At 44.6% G+C, this 22,404-nt stretch overlaps 1 protein-coding gene across 1 annotated transcript in view; it reads right to left on the bottom strand.

Moving 5' to 3' along the window:
- RAB38 (RAB38, member RAS oncogene family) overlaps positions 1–21,458 on the bottom strand; it is a 65,392-nt gene extending 43,934 nt beyond the window's left edge. Inside the window, exon 1 of the mRNA XM_004019394.5 lies at positions 21,137–21,458. Within this exon, the coding sequence (XP_004019443.1) occupies positions 21,137–21,338 (202 nt within the window). The 5' untranslated portion in view covers positions 21,339–21,458. The remainder of the gene's footprint in view (positions 1–21,136) is intronic.
- Positions 21,459–22,404: the final 946 nt, after the last annotated feature.

Below are 22,404 nucleotides of genomic sequence, written 5' to 3'. Positions count from 1 at the left end.
ACAAGAAATCACCTGATGGGTGTATATAAAGGAAATGAAATCACTACCTTGAACAGGCACACTCATGTCCATTGACAGAGCAATGGAAAAAGAAAATGTGGTTGGTCTTCCCTCAGTATATGCAGAACATTGGTTCCAGGACCCACTAAACATATGAAAATCCGCAGGTGCTCAAGTCCCTTATAAAATGCACTCTGTCCTTTATAATCTGTGCATGTGGAATTTGCAGATACGGAGGACCGACTATATACATGTACAACAGAATATTAGTCATAAAAAAGAAGGAAATCCTATCTTTTGCAATAACAATAGTAATATGTTAGAGAAATAAGTCAGACAGAGGAAGAAAAATACCATTTGACCTCACTTATATGAAGAAACTAAAAACTCTATAACAGCCCAAAATTCATAAAAACAAAGAGCAAAACGGTGGTTGTCAGGGGCTAGGGGATGGGAGAACTGGGGAGATGTTGGTTAAAGGTCCGAATTTCCAGTTATAAGATGAATAAATTCTGGAGATCTCAGGCACAGCACAGTGACTATAGTCAACAATACTGTATCACATAATGGAAAGTTGCTAAAAGAGCAAGTCTCAAATATTCTCAGCAAACACAAGAAGGTCATTAGGCGAGGTGTGTGTTCTGTCGTTTCAGTCATGTCCGACTCTTTGCGACCTATGGACTGTAGCCCGACCGGCTCCTCCATCCATGGGATTCTCTAGGCAAGGATACTAGAGTGGGTTGCCGTGCTCTCCTCCAGGGGATATTCCCGAACCAGGAATTGAACTCCAGCATCTCCTGCATTGCAGGCAGATTCTTTACCCACTGAACCACCTGGGAGGCCCAGGTGATGGAGATGTTATTCACCTCACTGTGGTAATGATTTCACAGTATACACATATATGAAATCATCATGTCGTACACCTTAAACTTACATAAACTGAGTAAGCTTATATCTCAGCAGAGGCTTCCCTGGTGGCTCAGACAGTAAAGAAAATGCCTGCAGTGCAAGGGACTTGATTCGATCCCTAGGTAGGGAAGATACCCTGGAGAAGGCAATAACCACTCACTCCAGTATTCTTGCCTGGAAAATTCCATGGACAGAGGAGTCTGGCGGGTTATAGTCCACAGAGTCACAGAGTCAGACACGACTGAGCGGCTAACACATATCTCAGTAGGGCTGGGGGGACAAAAGAAATCACCCAAAGTATTTACAGAACACCCGTCCCCAGCACATCCTCCTCAGAGATTCTTACTGTACTGCTTTTGTGTGGGGCCTAGGAAACTGTTTTTATAAGCCTTCCCTAGCTGAAGTCTTAAAACTTCTATTTCTATTAGAATCACTTTCAAAATACAAATATTACCATTATTCTCTGCCATTGTAGCCCTTCAGTGACTCTTCCATGCTTTAAAAAAAAAAACTCGAATGAAGACTACACATTTGGAGACTGTCTCCAACCAGCCTTCCAAGCTCTTCTCCCGTCCCGTCCTTCCGAGTGCCCCACAACCAAGCCACACCGGATGACCTGTCCTTCCCAGAACACATCCTTCATGACTCTCTGGCTTTCCCGGTCTTTTTTTTTTTTTTTTTTTTTTGCAGCTCTGTTCCCAAAGTCTGAATTCCTTCCACATCTCTCCTCTCACCTTCAATTACATCCCGTGGATCCTATTTCTGTGCCCTGAAACCTCACAGAACCCGCCAGCCGGAACTCTGGCTCCCTTTTTCACAACCCCACAGCATTTTCTTTATCCTGTTCCATTCACACTTACCATGCTCTGTCTTCATGCTTCTGTCTCCAACTTGGCATTGCAAAAACCTGGAGAGCACGCTAGTCACATTTTACACTGTATATCTGAAGTTTATTCCTCTACTGTTTGGATATAGTTAAGAGTTCCAAGTATTGTGGCAGAAATAACCTGAAATTAAAATTCGTCCTTCCTCTAAAATACAGCATTATCTTGTTTTCATGAGCCAGCGCCACCTACTAACACACTTACTCTGTATTCTACTCTTGTTTTCAGTAAATAATCAATAAATGTTCATTGATGGAGAAAATTAACATTATTACAACAGGGTTACGTGCATATCTTTGCAATGAATTTCAGACTGGAATGTTGTGCTTTCACAGTAATTCTCATCTTAAGAAATAATCCCTTGGAATCAATTTATTCCAAATATAAATTTTGGGGGTCATGGCAAAATCAGTAGGATTAAAAGTATACCACACCAAGGTACGCTCTTTATTTCTAGAGAGAAATGGCATGAAAAGCAGGTAGATAAAACCAAAAGTAAATATGAACTTTGAGCAAGGATCTGGAGGAAAAAAAAAACAAAAAAAAACAAAAAAAACTAGCCAGTTGCTGCGAAGATTAAATGGCCACTGAATCTCCTGTGGTATAAGCAGGTTTTGAAGGCTTAGGGAACCCCCCTGACAAGGATCAGTCAGGCTGTTGCTGGAGAGCACAGTTCTCGTCATTTTTCAAGAGCCCATCTGACCCTCTGGCAGCGGTTCTGGAACTTTTTCATCATTTCTCCTCACTTCTTTGCTCCACCAAATCAGTGACAGAACAGTGTCAATCAATCACCATTTTTCCAAGTCACTTAGGCTTCTATTCTAGAATTAACCTTGAGTAATTATCCCCTACAAAATTGCCAGCCTCTTTCCCTGCCCAGAGCCAAGTTTCTGCAGCCCCATGACAAACACTGTGTACCTAGTAGGTGGTCAGTAAGATCTCCTTGCTGAGTGAATAAATAACCTCCCTCCCAGCGATTACTTTCAGGCTTACCAAGTCTTTAAGAATCATCCTCTGTCATGTCACTGGCAATTATCACTTTCTTTCCCCTCCCACTGAAACCACTTTACTTAAGTCATATCCTACCACTTTACTTCGTTCATTCATTTAACAAAAAATTCTCAACGCCAATGAACTTCCAGGCACTAGAAACATGCAATGAAAAAAATCAGCAACTAACGGGGGGAAAAAACAAACAAACCATTAAAATTGTTGCCTTCCTGGCAGGTGGGTTCTTTACCACTGAGCCACCAGGGAAGCCCTCATGAAGTTTACATTCTAGTAAAAAGAGATCCATAGTAAACAAAAACAGTAAGATACATATAATATTACATTATCTGGTGAAAAGTGCTATGGAGAAAAGCAGGGACTTCCTGGTGGTTCAGTGGTTAAGAATCCACCTTGCAATGCAGAGGACATATGTGGGTTCCATTCCTGGTCAGGGAATTAAGATCCCACATGCCACAGGTCACCTAAGCCCACGCACCACAACTACTTAGCCTGCACTCTGCAACTAAGACCCAATGCAGCCAAATATATATTATTAAATAAATAAAGCAGCAGAGGAGAAATGAGTATGCTAGTGAAAGTTGCTCTGTCGTGTCTGACTCTTTGAAACCCTGTGGACTATAGAGTCCATGGAATTCTCCAGGCCAGAATACTGGAGTGGGTAGCCTTTCCCTTCTCCAGGGGATCTTCCCAACCCAGGGATCTAACCCAGGTCTCCTGCATTGCAGTCGGATTCTTTACCAGCTGAGCGACAAGAGGCCAGGGTAAAGAAAAGCAAGATGGATAAGGAAGGCTCAGTGAGAAGGTATCATTTGAGTAAAGACCAAAAAGAAATAAAGGAGCAAGCCATTAGGATGTTTAGGAGAAAAGGGCTTCAGACAGGAGGAGTGGCAAGTACAAAGATACTGAGGCTCAGAAGTGTCTGCCACGCATGCGGAGGACACGGGGAGACTGTTGGCTGGAGAGAGCTGAGCAAGGAGAAGAATGTGCAATGATCCTGGATCACAGGACCCAGACTGTTGACAGTTTCAGCCCATTATCCTGAGGCTACCTGCTATTCTGGATGAAAGAGGAAAGTACTGAAAGACTGCACAGATGAGAGACAAGCACCGATAAAAGTAAATGGGTCCCTGTGGAAGCTTCATTGAGGGATGACACGCAGGAGCCAAGGTTGGAAGTGGGGAAACAACAGTCCAGGCAAGAGAAAATGATGCTGACCAAAGGCTGTTGAGGATGGTCTAGGCTGGCTGCTTTCCAGGTATATTTGGAGACAGAGAAGATAGGTGAACTATAACTTATGAGAACCAGACATGACTACCAAGCTTTTGACCTGAATTACTGAAAGTGTGGAGCTGCCATTAGCTGAAATGGAGCAGGTTTTGGGAGGCATAGATTTCATGGAAGTTGACTGGGACTTTGAGATGTCCGTTATGCAGACGTGGTGAGTAGGCAGCTGGACATGTGGGTCTGAAGTTCCAGGGCTGAGGTGGTCAGGACTGGAGATTTACTGGCATTTTAATTTCTGTACACCTCCGCCAGATTTACCATCCTAAGCCCTGTTGTCACTTTATAATTTGCTTAATTAAATCTACTGCTGCCCAAAGCAAGTGCCCAAATGGGAGACTGGGCTGCTCACATGTTATGTGACCCACACAAGATTTAAAGCAACTTGAACAATTTCCCAACAGCTGCAAATTAGAAGATAAATACAAATATTGCAATGTCTTGAAAATTCAGAATATGCAGAAATCTGGGGTCAATATTTTATGAATTACTCTGTCAAGTTCATTTGAGCTGATCAGTACCAAGCCCTCAGAGTTTTTCATCTGTTTATTTTTTATCGTTCTTGAGACTTAAATTTTTGAAAACTGTTTTAGGTTCATAGCAAAACTGAGTGAAAGGTATAGAGATTTCCCATACACTCTCTGCCCCGATACATGTATAGCTTCCCTTGTTAGCAATATCGCCCACCAGAGTGATGCACCCACAGTTATAATTGGTGAAGCTAAACTGACATGTTATAATCCCCTCAAACCCCATGGTGCACCTTAGGGTGAATTTTTAGTGTTGTATATTCTATGGCACCGGACAAACGTTTAAGGACATGTATTCATCATTACAGTATCATCCAGGGTTCTTTCATCGCCCTGAATATCCTCTTGCTCCATTATTTCACCCCTCTCCCCACCCCAACTCTGGCGACCACTGTTCTTGTCACTCACTGTCTCCGCAGCGTTGCCTTTCTCAGAATGTGATGGAATTGGAATCACATACTGTACGGCCTCTTCAAGTTGGGTTCTTTCACCTTGGTAATATACGTTCCAGTTCCCTCCATGTCCTCTCATGGCTTCATAGCTCCCTTCTTTTTAGTGCTGAATCATATTCCATTATCCGGATGTATCCGTTTAACCATCCCCCCGTGTGTGTGATCTGACTCTTCTGTGACCCTGTGGACTGCAGCCCACCAGGCTCCTCTGTCCCTGGGATTTATCAGGCAAGAATACTTCAGTGACTTGCCATTTCCTTCTCCAGGGGATCTTCCTGATTCAGGGATCAAACCCGAGTCTCCTGCATTGGCAGGCAGATTCTTTACAGCTCAGCCCCCGGGGGAGCCGCCACCATTCACCTACTGAAGGACATCTCTGTGGCTCCCAACTTTCTGCAGTTAGGAATACAGCTGCTATAAACATCTGTGTGTGGCTTTTGTGTGGACATAATTTTTCAACTCCTTTGCGTAAATACCAAGGGGCACAATTGCTGGATTATATGGTTCGCATATACTTAGTTTTGTAAGCAACTGCCAAACTGTCTTCCATAGCCAAGCACTCAAACTTACAGTCAAAAAAACAAAAAAAAAGGTGGCTAAGATACTATTCCTTTCTCATTGTTAGATAACACTGCTTTAAATGTAAATGTATGTATCTATATCCATTTTATTCAAATACTTATAACAAACTATTTGGAATTCAATGACATTTATATAATTTTATTTTAAAGTAAAGCATTGCTATTGATCCACATTTTTTTTAAAGTCTCTTATACATGCTTACGTAGGATCCCATGGTTGGTTCTTTGCCTCAAAATACTCTTCAATACATTCAGCCTCATTTCTATACAACTATCCAGCTGTACATGAAATTTTGCAGAGAAACAAAATGGGAGCCAGGATTCAGGGGAAGTTTCACGCCCAATCCCTAGGGAAACAGGGAGCAGAAGCGTGAGTGGTCCAGAAGTGAGAACAGATTTTTTCAGAGAAGACCTTGGGAAAGATGAACAAGTGATTGCCAGGTAGAGAAAATAGTTCATTTATTTCCCCCCTTGGGCTCCTGTGGTATTTTTAAGGTTGCACAGCTTGATCTACAAGTCAAAGGCTAATCCTCAGACTGTGGATTGCTGGGTGCAATCCAGCAATCTACGCCTTGCTGGGCTTACTAAATTCTGCCTCTTGCTTTCATTCACCATTCCACGGCCTTCCCATCCTCACTAGAACATACACCATCTCTGACTCTCTGCCGAAGTAAATCCTACCTATTCTTCAAGGTGGTACCAAATCCTACCTCCTTGGAGCTTTTTCTGACTACCTGGCCCCAGGCTCAGTTAGTTCCTGCCGGATATCAGACAGCGCTGACAATGTGCCACTGGCTTGCCCGTCCAATCAGGCTCTGCCGCATACCGCTTTCTACGTGCCGCAAACTCTGCAGACCGTGTGCCCAGTTACACTGTGGTCTCCTGAAGCCCGCTGCGGAATTCCTCTAATACTGATCCCTATTGATGCTTTAGAACTGTGGTGCTGAAGAAGACTCCTGAGAGTCCCTTGGCCAGCAAGGAGATCAAACCAGTCAATCTTAAAGGAAATCAACCCTGAATATTCATTGGAAGGGCTGAGGCTGAAGTTGAAACTCCAATACTTTGGCCACCTGATGGGAAGAGCCAACTCACTGGAAAAGACCCTGAAGCTGGGAAAGATTGAGGGCAGAAGGAGAAGGGGATGACAGAGGATGTGGTGGTTGGATGACATCACTGGCTCAATGGACATGAGTTTGAGCAAGCTCTGGGAGACAGTGAAGGACATGCAAGCCTGGCGTGCTGCAGTCCATGGGGTTGCAAAGAGCTGGACATAGTGACTTAACGACAACAGTCTCTCTCTCGCCCATGTACTTTGAGAAGCTCTTAGTCTGTGCTCACAATGGACTTGCGAAACAGAATGGAGCTGGTAACGTAAGTACTCTTCACACAATAAAATAACAATGAATAATGATTTCTTATTGAGAGAGGGAGCCCCATCAGGGAGAGGAGTGGACTGAATAAAGCAACATCTCTAATCCAACTCATTGACTTTCCATGACTACTAAACTCCTGCTCACTCTTATAATCCACTCTGGAAAAAAATCTGTCCCCAGTTCAGAACCGCCTCGCCACAGTTTCTTTAAAGATACTTTTATAAATAATTCACAGGGTCCGGGGATCCTGGAATCTAAGGGTTTCACTTTTAAATAATTCACAGATTCCTCATAGGTACAATTCCCAAAATGTGTGCTAAGGTGCTCTGGGGTGCCTCAGTGAAGTCACAGGATTGCAACTGGATAATTTTAAATTTCAAGGCAAGCAGTGGTGCTCAAGATCAATCAGACACCTTAGGAGCTACTAGCTAGAGGCAGTTCACAATTTTAACATTAGATTGTGGACGTTCCCTTTGATGTGCTCATATTTTTTTGAAGCTGGCATTTTTGCAGTTTGTGTGATAAAAAGCAAGATCATGTGAAAATCAATAAGAAACAGGAAATGAGGGTGATGATGACCACTTGGACTCAGTTTTGAGATGCTGTTCTATGGCCCAAAGCAATACATGTCCCTATAGTAAACAGTCATAGAAATGAAATAAAAATCATTTTCACTTATGTTCCCCATTTTCCCACAGGACTATTAAATTATTAGGCTATAATACTTATGAAACTGTTTGGTGCTAATTACTTAACAAACTATAGTCAATATCTTAAAATAAGGTTTAATGGAAAATAATTTCAAAAATAATGTATGTGTATATGTATAACTGAGTCACTTTGCTGTGCACCTGAAACATTGTAAGTCAACTATGCTTCAATAAAATACATATTACAAAAAATAATAAAAAATTAAAAATTGATGAATATATATTTAAAAATTTTAATTAAAAAACAACAGAGCTTTTAATTACTTCTGTTGGCCTAAAGACACCATGAAAAACTTATTTGTACTTTGATACTAAAGGTTCTGTGAACTGAGGAGTTTGAGAAACTCTATTGTAGCTTTTCGAGTCTAGTCTAGAGGATTCTTGTATTAAGTTTAAAATGCACAGACACACACACACCCCGTCTTCAACCACCATCAAGACTTTAATTTTTATTCCAATACCATCAAGCATCTTAGCTACTCTTATCTTTAACTTTCAAACTAGAGTCTATATCCCTTATGTACTGTGGTTTTCCTGTCTAAATATAGTATATTTAGATGTTTCTTATTAAGTCAAACCAACCACATGATCTAAGCAATGATGTATGCAAAGAATTCAGCTCATTCAATTCTTAGCTCTATCCAAAGCATAAGGGTTAAAAATAATAATAAATATTCCTTTAAAATAAATACTATGCATTTTCAAAATGCAACTTAATCCTTGATATGTGAAAACTATCGCACTGTCATATTACCCCCACAGGCAATAGTAGATGGAGCAGTTAGAAAATAGCTACTACTTTGTAACCAGGCAAATCTCAGTTCATATCCCAGCGCTACCTCTTACCTTCTAGGCACCTTTTGAAGAGTTTTGTGCGTTTATCTGTTTTTTAGCCCTTGTAAGCGTAGACCTCTATGATGAGGTTAGTAACAGAAACTATAAGATCAGCTCCTTGTGAGCAGTAAATAAAATGATGCGTAAACAATGTACAGTACCATGCCTGACACCCAATAAATGGTGGTATTAATAACACGTTATATTACAGGGGGAAACAGGCCTGTCAAAAATTAATTTAAATCATTTGCTGTCGAACTTCATCCTACAAATTAGGTTGAAATGTGTTTGAATCCCTCACACAATAGATACTTTCTTGATCTCCAATAGGCTGAGGTGGTACACAAGAAGCTAAGTTGTCCATTGTCCTTCCCGATAGAGCACATTTACACAAGGCTGATGAGGAAGAAAAATTAAATAATGAATCAGGACAACACAGACTAGAAAACATAATGGTTCAGAGCAAAAAGTAATAATTCCGATTTCTCCCGGACATTTGAAATGATTGACGATCCTCTTCCTGAACTCGCTTGCCTTTGCATCCAAAATCTCTTTTGCTTCACTCTCCTCCATGGTACTCTCTCTTTCTCCACATCTTGGCTAACTCCACAGTCATTTCATTAAATCATGAGACAAACAATTGCAGCAAGCTCTGCTAAAAACTGGAAAGGATATCTGGAGAAGTACAATAGACGTCTAATAAGTTGCTAAAAGGAGACAGGCCAGGAGGGAGTGGAGCTGTGTTGATTCAAGGGAGGAAGGAGTTACCACTGGAGGAGAGAATTAGGGAAGTCTTTGCATAGGCGGTCCCTTTCAGGCGGGTCTTAAACATCAGATAGGGTTTGGGTATGTGGAGATAAAGGGAAGGGCACGTGAATTAGTAAGAAGCACAGGAGCAGAGGTACGGAGGAGATAAATGCGAAGTGTGAATAAGGGAGAGGAAGTCCAAGGGGCCACATATTGAGCCTGTAATGGAGCACTGGGGAAATTAAATCAGGCATGTCTTTTGAATCCAAACTGTGGGTGCCTTTGGTTCACCTCAATGCCATACCAACATTCTCTCTTCTTTATTGCTTTATTGTGAACTCTCAAAGCTGAGCACCTACTAAATTCATTTATTCGTGTGTCCCAGGACTAAGACAATGCCAAAACACCTGGTGTTTAAAAAGAATTTTTTAATTCCTCACATCTCATCCCTAATAAACCAGAGAAGCCAGCATTCTTGTTCCAGTTCTATCTCTGACTAGCTCTCTGAGCCTGAGAAATCAATAGGAACCCCCTTTTGGAGCACAGCTTCCTCAACTTTAAAATGCAGGGTTTGTTTTGATGACCTACCAGTTTCAACTCTGTGAAAATCACCTTTACTACTTCATCTATTCAAAAATCATAAAAGGAAAATACAGCTTTGTCATTTGACCTCCAAATGAATGACATTTCACTTTGAATTAGGAAGATTTTGTTAAATGAAGAAGCACATTCTTAAGAATGCTCTTTAAGGTCACTCCCTAGTTTTTATGGTGAAAAATAAAATGGAATGCCACCTTAAGAAAAATGATTGCTGTATTTATCAATTCTAAAAGGCATGCATTTTTCTGTTAGTGTTGAGAAAATTACAAAGTCTTTGAAGCATGATAACCTTTTGTTTGTAAACAAAAAGTTTCTTTTGTTTATTGAAGAAATTTTTAGAGCAATGATGGAATAGCTGACTGAAGCTTTTTACTGACTAAAACTCACTAAACACGGACTAGAACCAAGTTCTAGGGTTATAATTGGGAAGAAAAAGCATCTCAATGCAGTGGTAGAGGGCTTCTAATCTGGGGGAAGCATGGGATATTATGGGAGCAGATAAACAGTATCTTCCTCGGTCACCTGGACTCAAAAGAGACTTCCTGAAGGAAGTGAGATGGGTGGTGACAAAAGGCCTATAGGAGCTATTTAAGAAAAGAAAGGGGAAAGTGCAGTTAGCCAGGGACAACTGTACAAGCCACAGTATAAAGGGAAGGGTAGTTGACCTGAAGCCACAGTTAAGATATCCAGAATGGTCAAGAATCACAGGTACAGGAGATGGGACTAGGATGCGTAACAATGACCAGATCAAGAAAGGCCTTGAACTTCATGCTAAAATGCTTAGCCTCTCATTCTGAAAGTGATGCGGATCCACTGAAGGCTGCCACACTGGAGAACACCTAACTGGAGACAGACACTGCGTTACGAAGCTTCACCTCTGCAGATTGCAAGCTGATGGGCGGGAAAGCTTGAGGAAGGGATGAGCTTTAGGGCAATGCTGCAGCAGTTCAGACGAGCTGTGGGGAAGACATGGCTACTGAAAGGAGGGATAAGAGAGAGCTATTTTCTAAGATAGAAAAGATAGGACAGGATTAATACCTGAGAATAGGAAACTACAGGGAGTGGGGAATGGTGAAGTTTAAACCCTGACATATTTTCAGAGAGTAATTTAAGACCATATAACTTCTCAAGCAAGCTCTCAAACAACTGGAAAAAGTTAGTGGAACTCAATAATTTGGAATCCCAGGCTAGAGTCTCAGACTTGACCTTGTCAAGTTAATAGAGACTACTTTAATATACCCACCTAGAAGCTGAGGCTCTTCCCTTCACAGAATAAACCTATTTCCACCCAAGGAGCAGCAGAGCCACTATATCCATCCAGGAAGATCCATTCCAGAAGCAAATAGAATATAATGTTAAAAAGATTCTCAATGGGTTGAAAGCTTTGCAGGGTTTTCCAAAGTTAATTTTCAGAAGAGGGAGCAATCAAGTCTAAACATTCCACAAGACAGCTCTCCTCAAAATGTTTCAGTTGAGCAATGACTGTAGTATCAACCCCACTGGCCATTTAACACCAAACCCACTTTTACTGAGCAACTACAGCGTACCAGGCACCACGTTCTACTTACCCTTGGCCCAGTCTCCTCACTTATAAATCTGGAAATAAAATGACCTATTTGCCAGAATCATGGTGCTGTTTAAACTGCAAAGATTTAGTCTGATAAATTGATAAATGTGCACAATGACCCCTCTTGACCGCTGGCAGAGCAAATGCACCCTTTTGTAATTTGTCAGCTGCTGCCTCTCTCCACCTCCTCCTACCCACAGGCCTCTCCTCCACACCATGGCGATGGCAGGGGCCATGATTTGACTTTCTTTAGCACCTGACATCTTCAGAGGTTTATCAAAACCGTTAGTAATCATCTCCATGATTATATTTAAGTAACTTTATGTCCCCTGTGGAATATCAGATTCCATACCAATGCCTACTTCATCCCCTCCTAAAAACCTTGTGCTTATCAAATGAATGAACAAATTTTCCCAGGCAGGATCTTACACTTCTCAAATTCTCATATTGTAAAGTGACTTTTTAAGTTAAACACATTTTAAAAAAATCTTAAGTATCATTTTGACCCTCAATGAGAGGGTCAAAACACAGGGTTTTAACTGTGTTCTGACAAGTCCACAATGAGACAGATCCCAGATTTCCTTTGGACCAGCTCAGGCCTCAAGGACTCCGCTTACTTCTGACCATCTAGGACCCCATGAACTTCTCCCTCAACGGCTCTAAAATTTAGAATCCGTCCTCTTTCTAGCCATCATTTCTCCAGTCATCTCATCCCAAGGACTTTCATTCCTTTTGCCATGATGTTTATAATCTGTTGGCAATGAAGAACCACCAAAGCGATATTCTGGGATGATAAACTTGACCTTAGTCCACATAAGAACCGGAGGAGGAGGAGACTAGAACTAGCCAGGCAGTTATGATAGCAGGACAGGGGATAACAGCGCTGTGCCTGGTTTAGGGCAGGCGCTGGAGAGGCGCAATCACCATCTGACCTGGAGACGGAGCGCACGTGAAGATCAAAAGAGGAGGAGAAAAGATGGCAGAGGTTCCAGGTCTTAGTAACTGGGTAAAAAGCAGTATAGCTCACTACACTATGAAGATCAATATGTGGAGAGCTACACCTGGTTAAGATTTACAAAGACATCATTTACTACTTTCATTAGCTGTCACGTCTATATTCTTTGCTGTTGTGTCGTGGTTTTGTTTTCGTTTGTACGCTCCACATTTGCTACATCGAGCATATTTTACTTGATTGCTGGAGGAAACAAGCAATCTTGCTTTTTCATGCAACTTGGCTATGACATATTGATCTTGCAATATATCTGAGATATCATAAAGGCAATGTCCAGTAAGAAGATGAAATTGTAGGTCTGAACCTCATGAGAAGGCAAGGTTATAAGCACAGTTTGGGAGTCACCAGTACAGAGTTTAAAGCCACAGGAATGCATGAGCTCCTCAGGAGAAGGAGACAGAATTAAAAAGGGTCAGAGGATGAACTTTTGTCTCAAGGTGTGTGGCCTTTAAGTCCCTCCCAGGGAGTCACTGGTGCTAGGAAAGAGCTCAGGAAATCACCCTAGCCAGAGGCTTTGTTTAGTCTGATCAGGCTTAATCTCAGAGAATGGAAGGATGTGGTGTGGACAGGACTCCTTCTGTATCACCAGAGAATTTTGGAGTCACGTTCACCAACACAATTTGCTCACCATTACAGCGTATTTGCTCTCACACTATCATGCCCACTAAGCCATGAACTTGTTAAGGTCTTGCTCAAGTCTTCATTCTTGTTTCCCCAACCAGTACAGTGCCTAACAGATATGTGTGTGTGTGTGTCTGTGTGTGTCTGTGTGTGTTAGTCACTCAGTCGTGTCTGACTCTGTGTGACCCCATGGCCTGCAGCCCGCCAGGCTCCTCTGTCCATGGAATTCTCCAGGCAAGAATGCTGGAGCGGGTTGCCATGCCCTTCTCCAGGGGATTTTCCTGACCCCAGGGATGGAACCCGGGTCTCCAGCAATTGCAGGCAGATTCTTCACTGTCTGAGCCACCAGGGAAGCAGCAGGCATTTAGTAGACGCGTTTGCTGAAGAAATCACACACACACACAGGAGCTGCTCCCCACATCCCCTCCTCTCAAGCATTTTAGCGCCCTTGGTCAGGCTCCTCTGTGCCCACCTGTCAGAACCAGTCCTCTAAAGCCTAGATTATCCCACAGGCCTAATGCCCATGTGTCTGTGATGCCCAGAGAGTCTAACTACCTCCTTGTAAGAAGCCCTGAGGTGCGTCCCCCACCCAGCCCTTACCTTGTGTCGAAAGGTCACTGTTCCCTTCAGCATATATATTATTTACTTGTAAGCACCTGGCACGTTAACCCACATGGTATTCAGAAACTCTGTAATTAGCCAGGCTAGAAACTAGACAATAACTGCCCACTTGAACGTGGCCCAGACTTGCCATGCATTTTTATTTTTTTGCCTGGCACGGCAGTTGCCAAATTTAGCACTCTCTACATTTTCAGATCCATTGCATTAATATTTCAGATGCTTCTAAAACGTCCCAGAGAATTTGTCTTTTAGAAATAGATATAAAAGGGCTTCCCTGGTGGCTCAGTGGTAAAGAATCCGCTTGCCAATGTAGGAGACACGGGTTCAATCCCTGATCCGGGAAGATCCCATGTGCCACAGGACCACTAGGCCCAGGGACCACAGCCATCGAGCCTGTGCTCCAGGGCCCAGAAGCCACAAGCATGGAAGCCCTGCGCCCTGCAGCCTGGCTGCACAACGAGAGAGGCCCACGGCGGTCCATGCCCTGCACGCAGAGCACAGCCTCTGCTCACCATAACTAGCGAAAGGCCGCACGGCAGCAAAGACCCAGCAGGCCGATAAATAGTTTTAAGCAAAGAAATAGAAATTGAAGAGAAAGTGAAGTCACCCAGTCACTCCTGACTCTTTGCAACCCCGTGGACTGTAGCCTACCGGGCTCCTCCGTCCATGGGATTCTCCAGGCAAGAATACTAGAGCAGGTTGCCATTTCCTTCTCCAGCAGATCGTCCTGACCCAGGGACTGAACCCAGGTCTCCCGCATTGTAGGCAGACGCTTTACCGTCTGAGCCACCAGGGAAGTCTCAGTTGAAGTCTCTATTGAAGAGAGGTCAAGTCCAAAACCTCAGCTGAATTTTACGATGTGGAAGCACTTCACAGACACTAAAACAACGGAGCACTGTTTCCCAGATGACTCTTGGGGCCACTGGTGCTCTGGGCTCCTGCCTCTAGACGCGGGTAACTCTAGACCCGGGCTGCCTCCCGCTGCCCCTCTGCCTGTTGGAGAGTTCATGTCCTCCAGGGCTTCGTCACACAGCTTAGGTGGGGAAAGTCAGTACAGATGTGCCCTGCGGGTAAATATTTTTCCTACGTGTTGGATTTTAACTATTTAGGGGAATGTACTACTTAGGAGAGTCTTGCCGCGAAACTTTCATGTGGGAGAGAAGGATTCTCTACATCACCTGCCAGCTGTATTTTCTACTGTATTTGTTAAATCTGGGATTGAGTTTTCTGATGACCCACAGATCTGGTCATTTTTCTCAAATATATGCATCAAAGATGGAGTTAAACAGACCTCCTCTTCTTGCTCTCCTCTGCCACATGAGAGCTCTTGTGATCTTGGGTCTCTGATTCTTGATCTAATATAAAATAGGTTTGATACCACCTTCTCTGTCTATACCCTCAGCAACTCTGAGAAGATCAAGCAGGAAAATGTATGTGAAAGAAGCTTGTGATAACAGTTAAAAAAAGAAGAGTACTAGCTAACATTCAGAATGAGTCAGGCACAGCTTTACGTGAATTAACCCATCTCATTCTTTTAATTCTAAGATGCAGGGTCTGCCATTGTCCCCAGGTTTTAGACAGGAAACAAAGGCACAGAAATTAATAACTTGCACAAGTCACAAAGCTAGTAAGTAAAGTTGGAATAAGCTGTTACATACTAACTGCGCATGTTAATACTGGAGTGGGTTGCCATGCCCTGCTCCAAGAAAACTTCCCAACCCAGGGATCAAACCCAGGGACTGAACCCAGGTCTCTCGCATCGCAGGTGGATTCCTTACCATATGAGCCACCAAGAAAGCCCATGAGTACTGGAGTGGGTAGCCTATCCCTGCTCCGGGGGATCTTCCTGACTCAGGAATTGAACCAGGGTCTCCTGCATTGCAGGCGGATTCTTTACCAGCTGAGCTGCCAGAGAAGCAACTGGGCACAGTGAGACCGTATTAGAGCTAAAGCGACTGCAAGAGAGAACACCGCGCAGGAGACATCACAGGAAAACAATCGTCATTTTAAAGATGGGGTACATCGCAGCACTGTTTATAATAGCCAGGACATGGAAACAACCTAGATGTCCATCAGCAGATGAATGGATAAGAAAGCTGTGGTACATATACACAATGGAGTATTACTCAGCCGTTAAAAAGAATTCATTTGAATCAGTTCTGATGAGATGGATAAAACTGGAGCCAATTATACAGAGTGAAGTAAGCCAGAAAGAAAAACACCAATACAGTATACTAACACATATATATGGAATTTAGGAAGATGGCAATGACGACCCTGTATGCAAGACAGGAAAAAGACACAGATGTGTATAAAGGACCTTTGGACTCAGAGGGAGAGGGAGAGGGTGGGATGATTTGGGAGAATGGGAATTCTAACATGTATATTATCATGTAAGAATTGAATCACCAGTCCATGTCTGATGTAGGGTGCAGCATGCTTGGGGCTGGTGCATGGGGATGACCCAGAGAGATGTTGTGGGGAGGGAGGTGGGAGGGGGGGTCATGTTTGGGAACGCATGTAAGAATTAAAGATTTTAAAATTAAAAAAATAAATAAATAAAAATAAAAGGAAAAAAAAATAAAAATAAAGATGGGGACTTTGATCCAGCAAGGCTCCATGACTTGCCCCATGTCAAGCATTACTGTTTTCGAATAGCCATAGTCTATATTTATTAGACTACATCTGAAGTATTCTATTTTTGAACTGCGGAAGGTAGAGCAAAACTATTAGGAACCTGGGTGCTAGATCCAATGACCAAGTTTTAAGTTCCAGCACTACCACTTAACCAGCTATTTTACTGGGAAATTAAAAATTACGTATGCACAGACAATTGTAAGGATAAATGTCTAAAGATGTTAGCTATTATTACTATCACTGTCCCAATTCCAGTACCTGGTTCCCAAAGCACAGCAAGATTTGTAGACAAAATTGGGTTGTTCTCTTTGAAAGTGCTAATGGAGTCATCAAAGTAATCAATAGAATACTTCAGATGTATTCTAATATATTAATTATGGATTATGAATTATGGATATTCTAAAGCTGTAACACTTGACGTTGGGCAAATCGTGAAACTTTGCTGGATTTCAGCTGCCCATCTTTCAAATGGCAATCGTTTTCTTTCCCTGCGATGTCACGTGTTCATACGATGGTACCTCTTGCAGCCTCCGTCTGCTCTAACGTGGTCCCTCTGTGCCGTTAGTACTGAGCAGCTTATTCCAACTTTGCTTACTAGCTTTGTGACTTGTGCGAGTTACTTAACGGAGTAGTCAAAGCATCAGGATTCAGAGAGGAGTAGTAAAAGAGTGTCTCAAGTGTGAACTTTTTCTTTTTTTTGATTATTCTATAAAATGAAAAAACCCTATAACTAAGAATCAAATTTTCAGAAATAAGATTTTCTTTCCTTTTATTTTTTGAAACTAGTGTTTTTGTAACTGGGTGGAAACTCTTGAGTGCTTTTTTAAAAAATTTTGTATTTATTTATGTATTTATGACTGTGCTCTGTCTTGGTTTCGGCTCAGGCTTCTCGCTGGCTTTAGTGAGCGGGGACTCCTCTCTAGTTGCGGTGTGAGGGCTTCTCACTGTGGTGCCTTCTCTTGTTGCAGAGCCTGGGCTCCAGGGCATGTGGGCTTCAGTATCTGGAGCACGAGGGCTCCAAAGCACAGGCTCAATAGTTGAGCACTCAGGCTTGAGCCCCACAGCATGTGGGATCTTCTCAGATCAGGGATCGAATCCATGTCTCGGGAGGATTGCAGGCTGATTCTTTACCATTGACCCATCAGGGAAGCCCAGAAATATATTTCTGTTCCTTTTCTTTCCACTCTCTGCACTGTGGTACCATGCAAAAACATATTATCAATAAGGGAAAGAAGGCAAAGATAATCTATCTACCAAATAAGCAGCGCCCTTAAAGAGGAATTGTGTATAACTCCAGTGGGTCAGCTGTACACCAGGCCCTCACAGGGCTCTGGTTATAAAGAGCATGGCTTGATTCCAAATCAAACAGACCTGAGTCAAATTCAGCTCTTCCACTTACTAGTTGGGTGGCCTTGGGCAAAATTACTTAATTTCTCTGACTCTATCAAGAGTTTCCAAATCCAAAGCTAACTCAGATGCTCTTCTATGGTGGAATCACGGGGATTCAGAGTCTTCTATGGGGTTTGTGGGATTCATCTCAGTGATTTCAAGGTCTACGTCACAAGTTCCTAAAAGGTAATTTCTGCAGTCTTTTTCAGAAGCAGACTGGCCAGTCTAAGTGACCACAAGACAAAGATCACGGGAATTAGTTGAACAAATAGGACCCAACTTGGCCCTGAACCAAATGGATATTAAAACTCTAATTGAGCAAAAGATTCCCTTGATAGCAGATGGATGTGATATCCTCTCAGGACAGGGCAAGTTTCCTCTACTTCATCAACACCCCTAGCAAGCTCAAAACGAGTGTCACTACCCGTGCCTATAAGACACACGCCAGAAGTGAGCAGCGAGGAGACAGGAAGCATTCCCCAAGGCTGGACCGACAGGCAGATCTGAAGACGCTCTAAGATACACTTAGCTGAGGGGGTCTGACTGGGCCGCTGAGGCTGGGTTCCATATGCACTTACTCTTCACAGAATTAGCTATGGAGCTTGAAATATGTCCACTGTACACTCCAGTCATCCTTCCCCACAACGGCCCAGCTCCCTCCCAACCAGCTCTGCCTGCTGCCCAACTTCTAAGCTGGCTTCCTGGGAAGCTCAGTTGGTTAAAGAGTCTGCCTGCAGTGTGGGGGCCCCAGTTTGATCCTTGGGTCAGGAAGATCCCATGCAGAAGGAAATGGCTACCTACTCCAGTATTCTTGCCTGGGAAATCCCCTGGACAGATAAGCCTGATGGTCTACAGTCCATGGCATTGCAAAGAGTCAGACGCGACTGAGTGACCACACCACCACCACCGAGAACTTCAAACCCAGCCCACAGGGCTCTTTGGGCTGGAGGCTGAAATGACAGGTTAGCACTGAACATCAAAGCTCTGGGAAAAATGAACTTCCCTACAGAGATGGTGCACACCACCATATCTATAGGGCTGACTTTTCCAAGGCTCCTTGGATTTCTTATATACACAGACTTCTGTGGCTATAGCCTCCACGGCAACTTGAGTACTGAAGGAGGTATTTCTAAGCTTGGAAATGAAATTGCTCAAGACAGCATGTTGTAATATGGATAAAGCTGGAAAATGGTGCTGGGTGTTTTAGAACAGGTTATATTCGTTCATCAGGAATTATCGTTTAATAAGATCTAATTAGCACACTTATATCATGTCCTTCTTGCCTAGCATTTACACATATTCAAAAAAACAAATAGCAAACAAAGCTAGTATTAGCAACAATCCCTGCAGTTCTCCTAGGGAGTAAGTACTAACGAGTTCAGTTAGCATTTGTCAGTTTTCCTCTCGTTTTCTCCTTTGTTGGGAGAAAGCATTCTATTTACGGATAAGGAACGGAGACTAGGAAGTTAGGAAACTTACTTAAAATTGCCCAAGAAATATGGGGTGAAACAGGGATTCTGATGGAAGCATTTCCAGTGGGATTTAGGCTCTTCATCTCTAAACCCTAGTATACTTAGGACACTGAGACTCACAGACATTATGTAACATGTCTGAGGTCACATCCTCATTTGATTTTCACGTAAAAACCTAAATTACAGCTACACCCCTGTTCAAAGAGTAAGCTAATTCTACACCTGGATCCTAGAGATGTTGATGCAACATCAGAGGTGTTAGACACTAAAAACAGCAGCAGCAAAATGCCCAGACTCACAGAGGATTTTCTAGATATAGAGCCCAATCAGACAGTGGCCAACGACATCTTCTGGTCTCTGTTAATCCTTGTGCTACCAGAGCAGTTACAATGACACTAAAGGCATGAATCTGTTCACATGCCGAGTTTTATCATAAGACCTAGCAGCTCCCAATTAAAGAGGCACTGGACTCCTCAGAATGAGAAATGCCCTTTGGAAAACTTCCCACATATGTTCTCACTTCAAGCCATGATGAAGTTTCCAGTCAAATGCACCTGCTAAAATGAACCTATTTTCTGAAAGAGAAGTGGCCAGTTTGGGTCCAACACTTGTAAAGGTTCCTAGAGCCACAGACTATGAAATAGATCCAGGTGAAGTGGATTGATTGTTTGAAGGGGTTCACAAGGAATCCCAGGGGACCTGAAAATTTCTTAGCAGAAGGGTCCCCAAGTTATCATTGTCTGACTGACTTCCAACTTAACGGGGAAGTGGCTGAGCTGAAGGGGTTTGTGGGGAGCAGGATGGTGAGCTCAGGGATCGGCAGGGAGGGGCTGGACACGCGGAGAATCTGGGTCCAGGGACTCTTTGCACCTCCACCTTAGACTGAAGCCCCAACTCCTGGTACAAACCCTGGGAATAAAATTCTGATTTCAAACATTGTAAGAGGCTCCTCATTTTCCAGACCTCTCAGTGAAAACTTTAGGAACAAATCAAGAAATCTGTGGCGAATGTCATAGAAAGGGGTTGCCCCGGTGGCTCACACGGTAAGAAATCCGCCTGCAACGCAAGAGACCTGGCTTCCATCACTGTGTTGGGAAGATCCCCTGGAGAAGGGAATGATTACCCGCCCCTGTATTCTTGCCTGGAGAATTCCATGTACAGAAGAGCCCGGTGGGCTAGAGTCCACGGGGTCGCAAAGAATAGATCCTTAAACAAAAGTGACCCTAACAGGAATATATATACTCCATCTCCTTTTCATAGACGAGAGAGACAGAAGGACAAACAGAAACAGTGAGAGATTTACCCCCAAAGCAGACACAGGAAGGTCCTTGGCTTTCTCAAAGCAGAGAACCTCCAGCTTTCTTGACTGAATGGTAGAAAAGGGGGTGTCGAAAGTTGGAATACAGGGAGCAGTTAGGAACAGGAACTGGGCAACGCCTCTAGTCCGGAACTCTCCGGGTTCCCGCTGTGACCAGGTCTAGGGGCTTCCCCTCGGGGGTCCCGGCACCCGGCTGGAAAGGGCGGGCGGGACGCTCCGGGCGGCGTCACCCGAAGGACTGCCGGTGCCTGGAAAGTGAGCTGGAATCAAGAACCGAGTGCAATGCCGGAGGGTCTCCCTCTGGGTCCCGGGGAGGCCCGCGCTGAGCCCAGAGATCCCAGGGGAGGCTGTGGGAGGGAGAGAGAGCAGCCGCCGCAAAGCGCCAGGGGACGCACGTGAAGTTGCCGCGCGCTAGGGAGAAACTTTTTGTTTCCTTCGAAACCAAGTTTGCAGTCCACCCCGGAAAGTCTCTCGCGGCGCAGCGCCCGGGAGGCAGACCCGGTCTCCGCGGGGCCGCGAGCCGCTGCCCTGGCACAGGAGACGGTCTGCGAGGTGCCCCCGCCCCAGTCCCCGGCCCCGGGGCTCACCCGCGATGTCCCAGAGCTGCAGGCGCACCACGGTCTCCGGGTCCCAGTGGAGCACCTTGAGCGCGAAGTCCACGCCGATGGTGGCCCGGTAGTGCGAGGAGAAGTTCTGGTGCACGTAGCGCTTGATGATGCTGGTCTTGCCCACGCCCAGGTCGCCGATCACCAGTAGCTTGTACAGGTGCTCCTTGTGCGGGACCTGCATGGTGGCCGCCCGCCCGCCGCGCGGTGCCTGCTGCGGACCCGGGAAGCGCCGCCGGGGGCCGGGCCGGACAGACTCGGGGAGCGCGAGTGCGGGCGCGAGGCGGCGGCGGGGCGGGACGGGGGCGAGGGCGGAACTCCTCCCCGGCCGCTGCAGAAACGCCCAGCCCCGAGCCCCGCGGGCTGACACCCCTGCTCTCCCCGCCCGCGCGGCTCGGGGGGAGCCCCGAGCGATGCCTGGGCCCCAGGGACTGGGGAGGCTCACGCGCAGATGCCCTTTTGCAGAGGCTATTCGTTACAGCCCCTGACAGTTTCCGAAGTGCTTTTCTCGCCTGTAATCTTGGCCGCAAAGCTGGAGGCGTGGGTTTCAGTTTTCAGGTTTGGCAAGTGAGAGTGTCTAAAAAGTTAAGTGAACTGCGGGGAGACAGACGGTAGGTAACCGGTCTGGCCGAACACGGGACTCTCGAGGTCGTGGGCTGCGCCTCCGCCTCGAGGGGTAGACAGAATTTGGAGGCGAGGCAACGCGTAAAACAGTTTCAGGAGGCCCACCAGCTGGGTTTGGGTCCGGCACGCCTGGTTTTCGAGGTGAGTGGCCTCACACTAGTCATCTGAACTGCCCCAGCCTCTTCTTCCGTGATCTGGTAATGGTAATCCTTTGACGCCTCAGCTTGACAGTGTGAACGCTGAGCGCCTTCACACCTATTCAACTATTAATGGTCTGAAATGAAGTGAAAGTCGCTTAGTCGTATCCGACTCTATGCGACCCCATGGACGGTACAGTCCATGGAATTCTCCAGGCCAGAATGCTGGAGTGGGTAGACTTTCCCTTCTCCAGGGGATCTTCCCAACCAAGGGATCGAACCCAGGTCTCCTGTGTTGCAGGCGGATTCTTTACCAGCTGAGCCACAGGGGAAGCCCAATTAATGGTCTGACCAGGAAGATAGTTGGGCTGTAAGTGCTGAGGGCATCCATGGCTTAGTTTCCTCCTCTCCTCTACTAAAAGGTCCGAGCAGCATTAAAAGACAATTTAGACAACTGGTCAGATTATGTTACATGATAATAAGAGCAAG

Source organism: Ovis aries, chromosome 21 (assembly GCF_016772045.2).
Source record: "Ovis aries strain OAR_USU_Benz2616 breed Rambouillet chromosome 21, ARS-UI_Ramb_v3.0, whole genome shotgun sequence".
NCBI lineage: Eukaryota > Metazoa > Chordata > Mammalia > Artiodactyla > Bovidae > Ovis > Ovis aries.
This window is presented reverse-complemented; position numbering and strand designations above follow the sequence as displayed.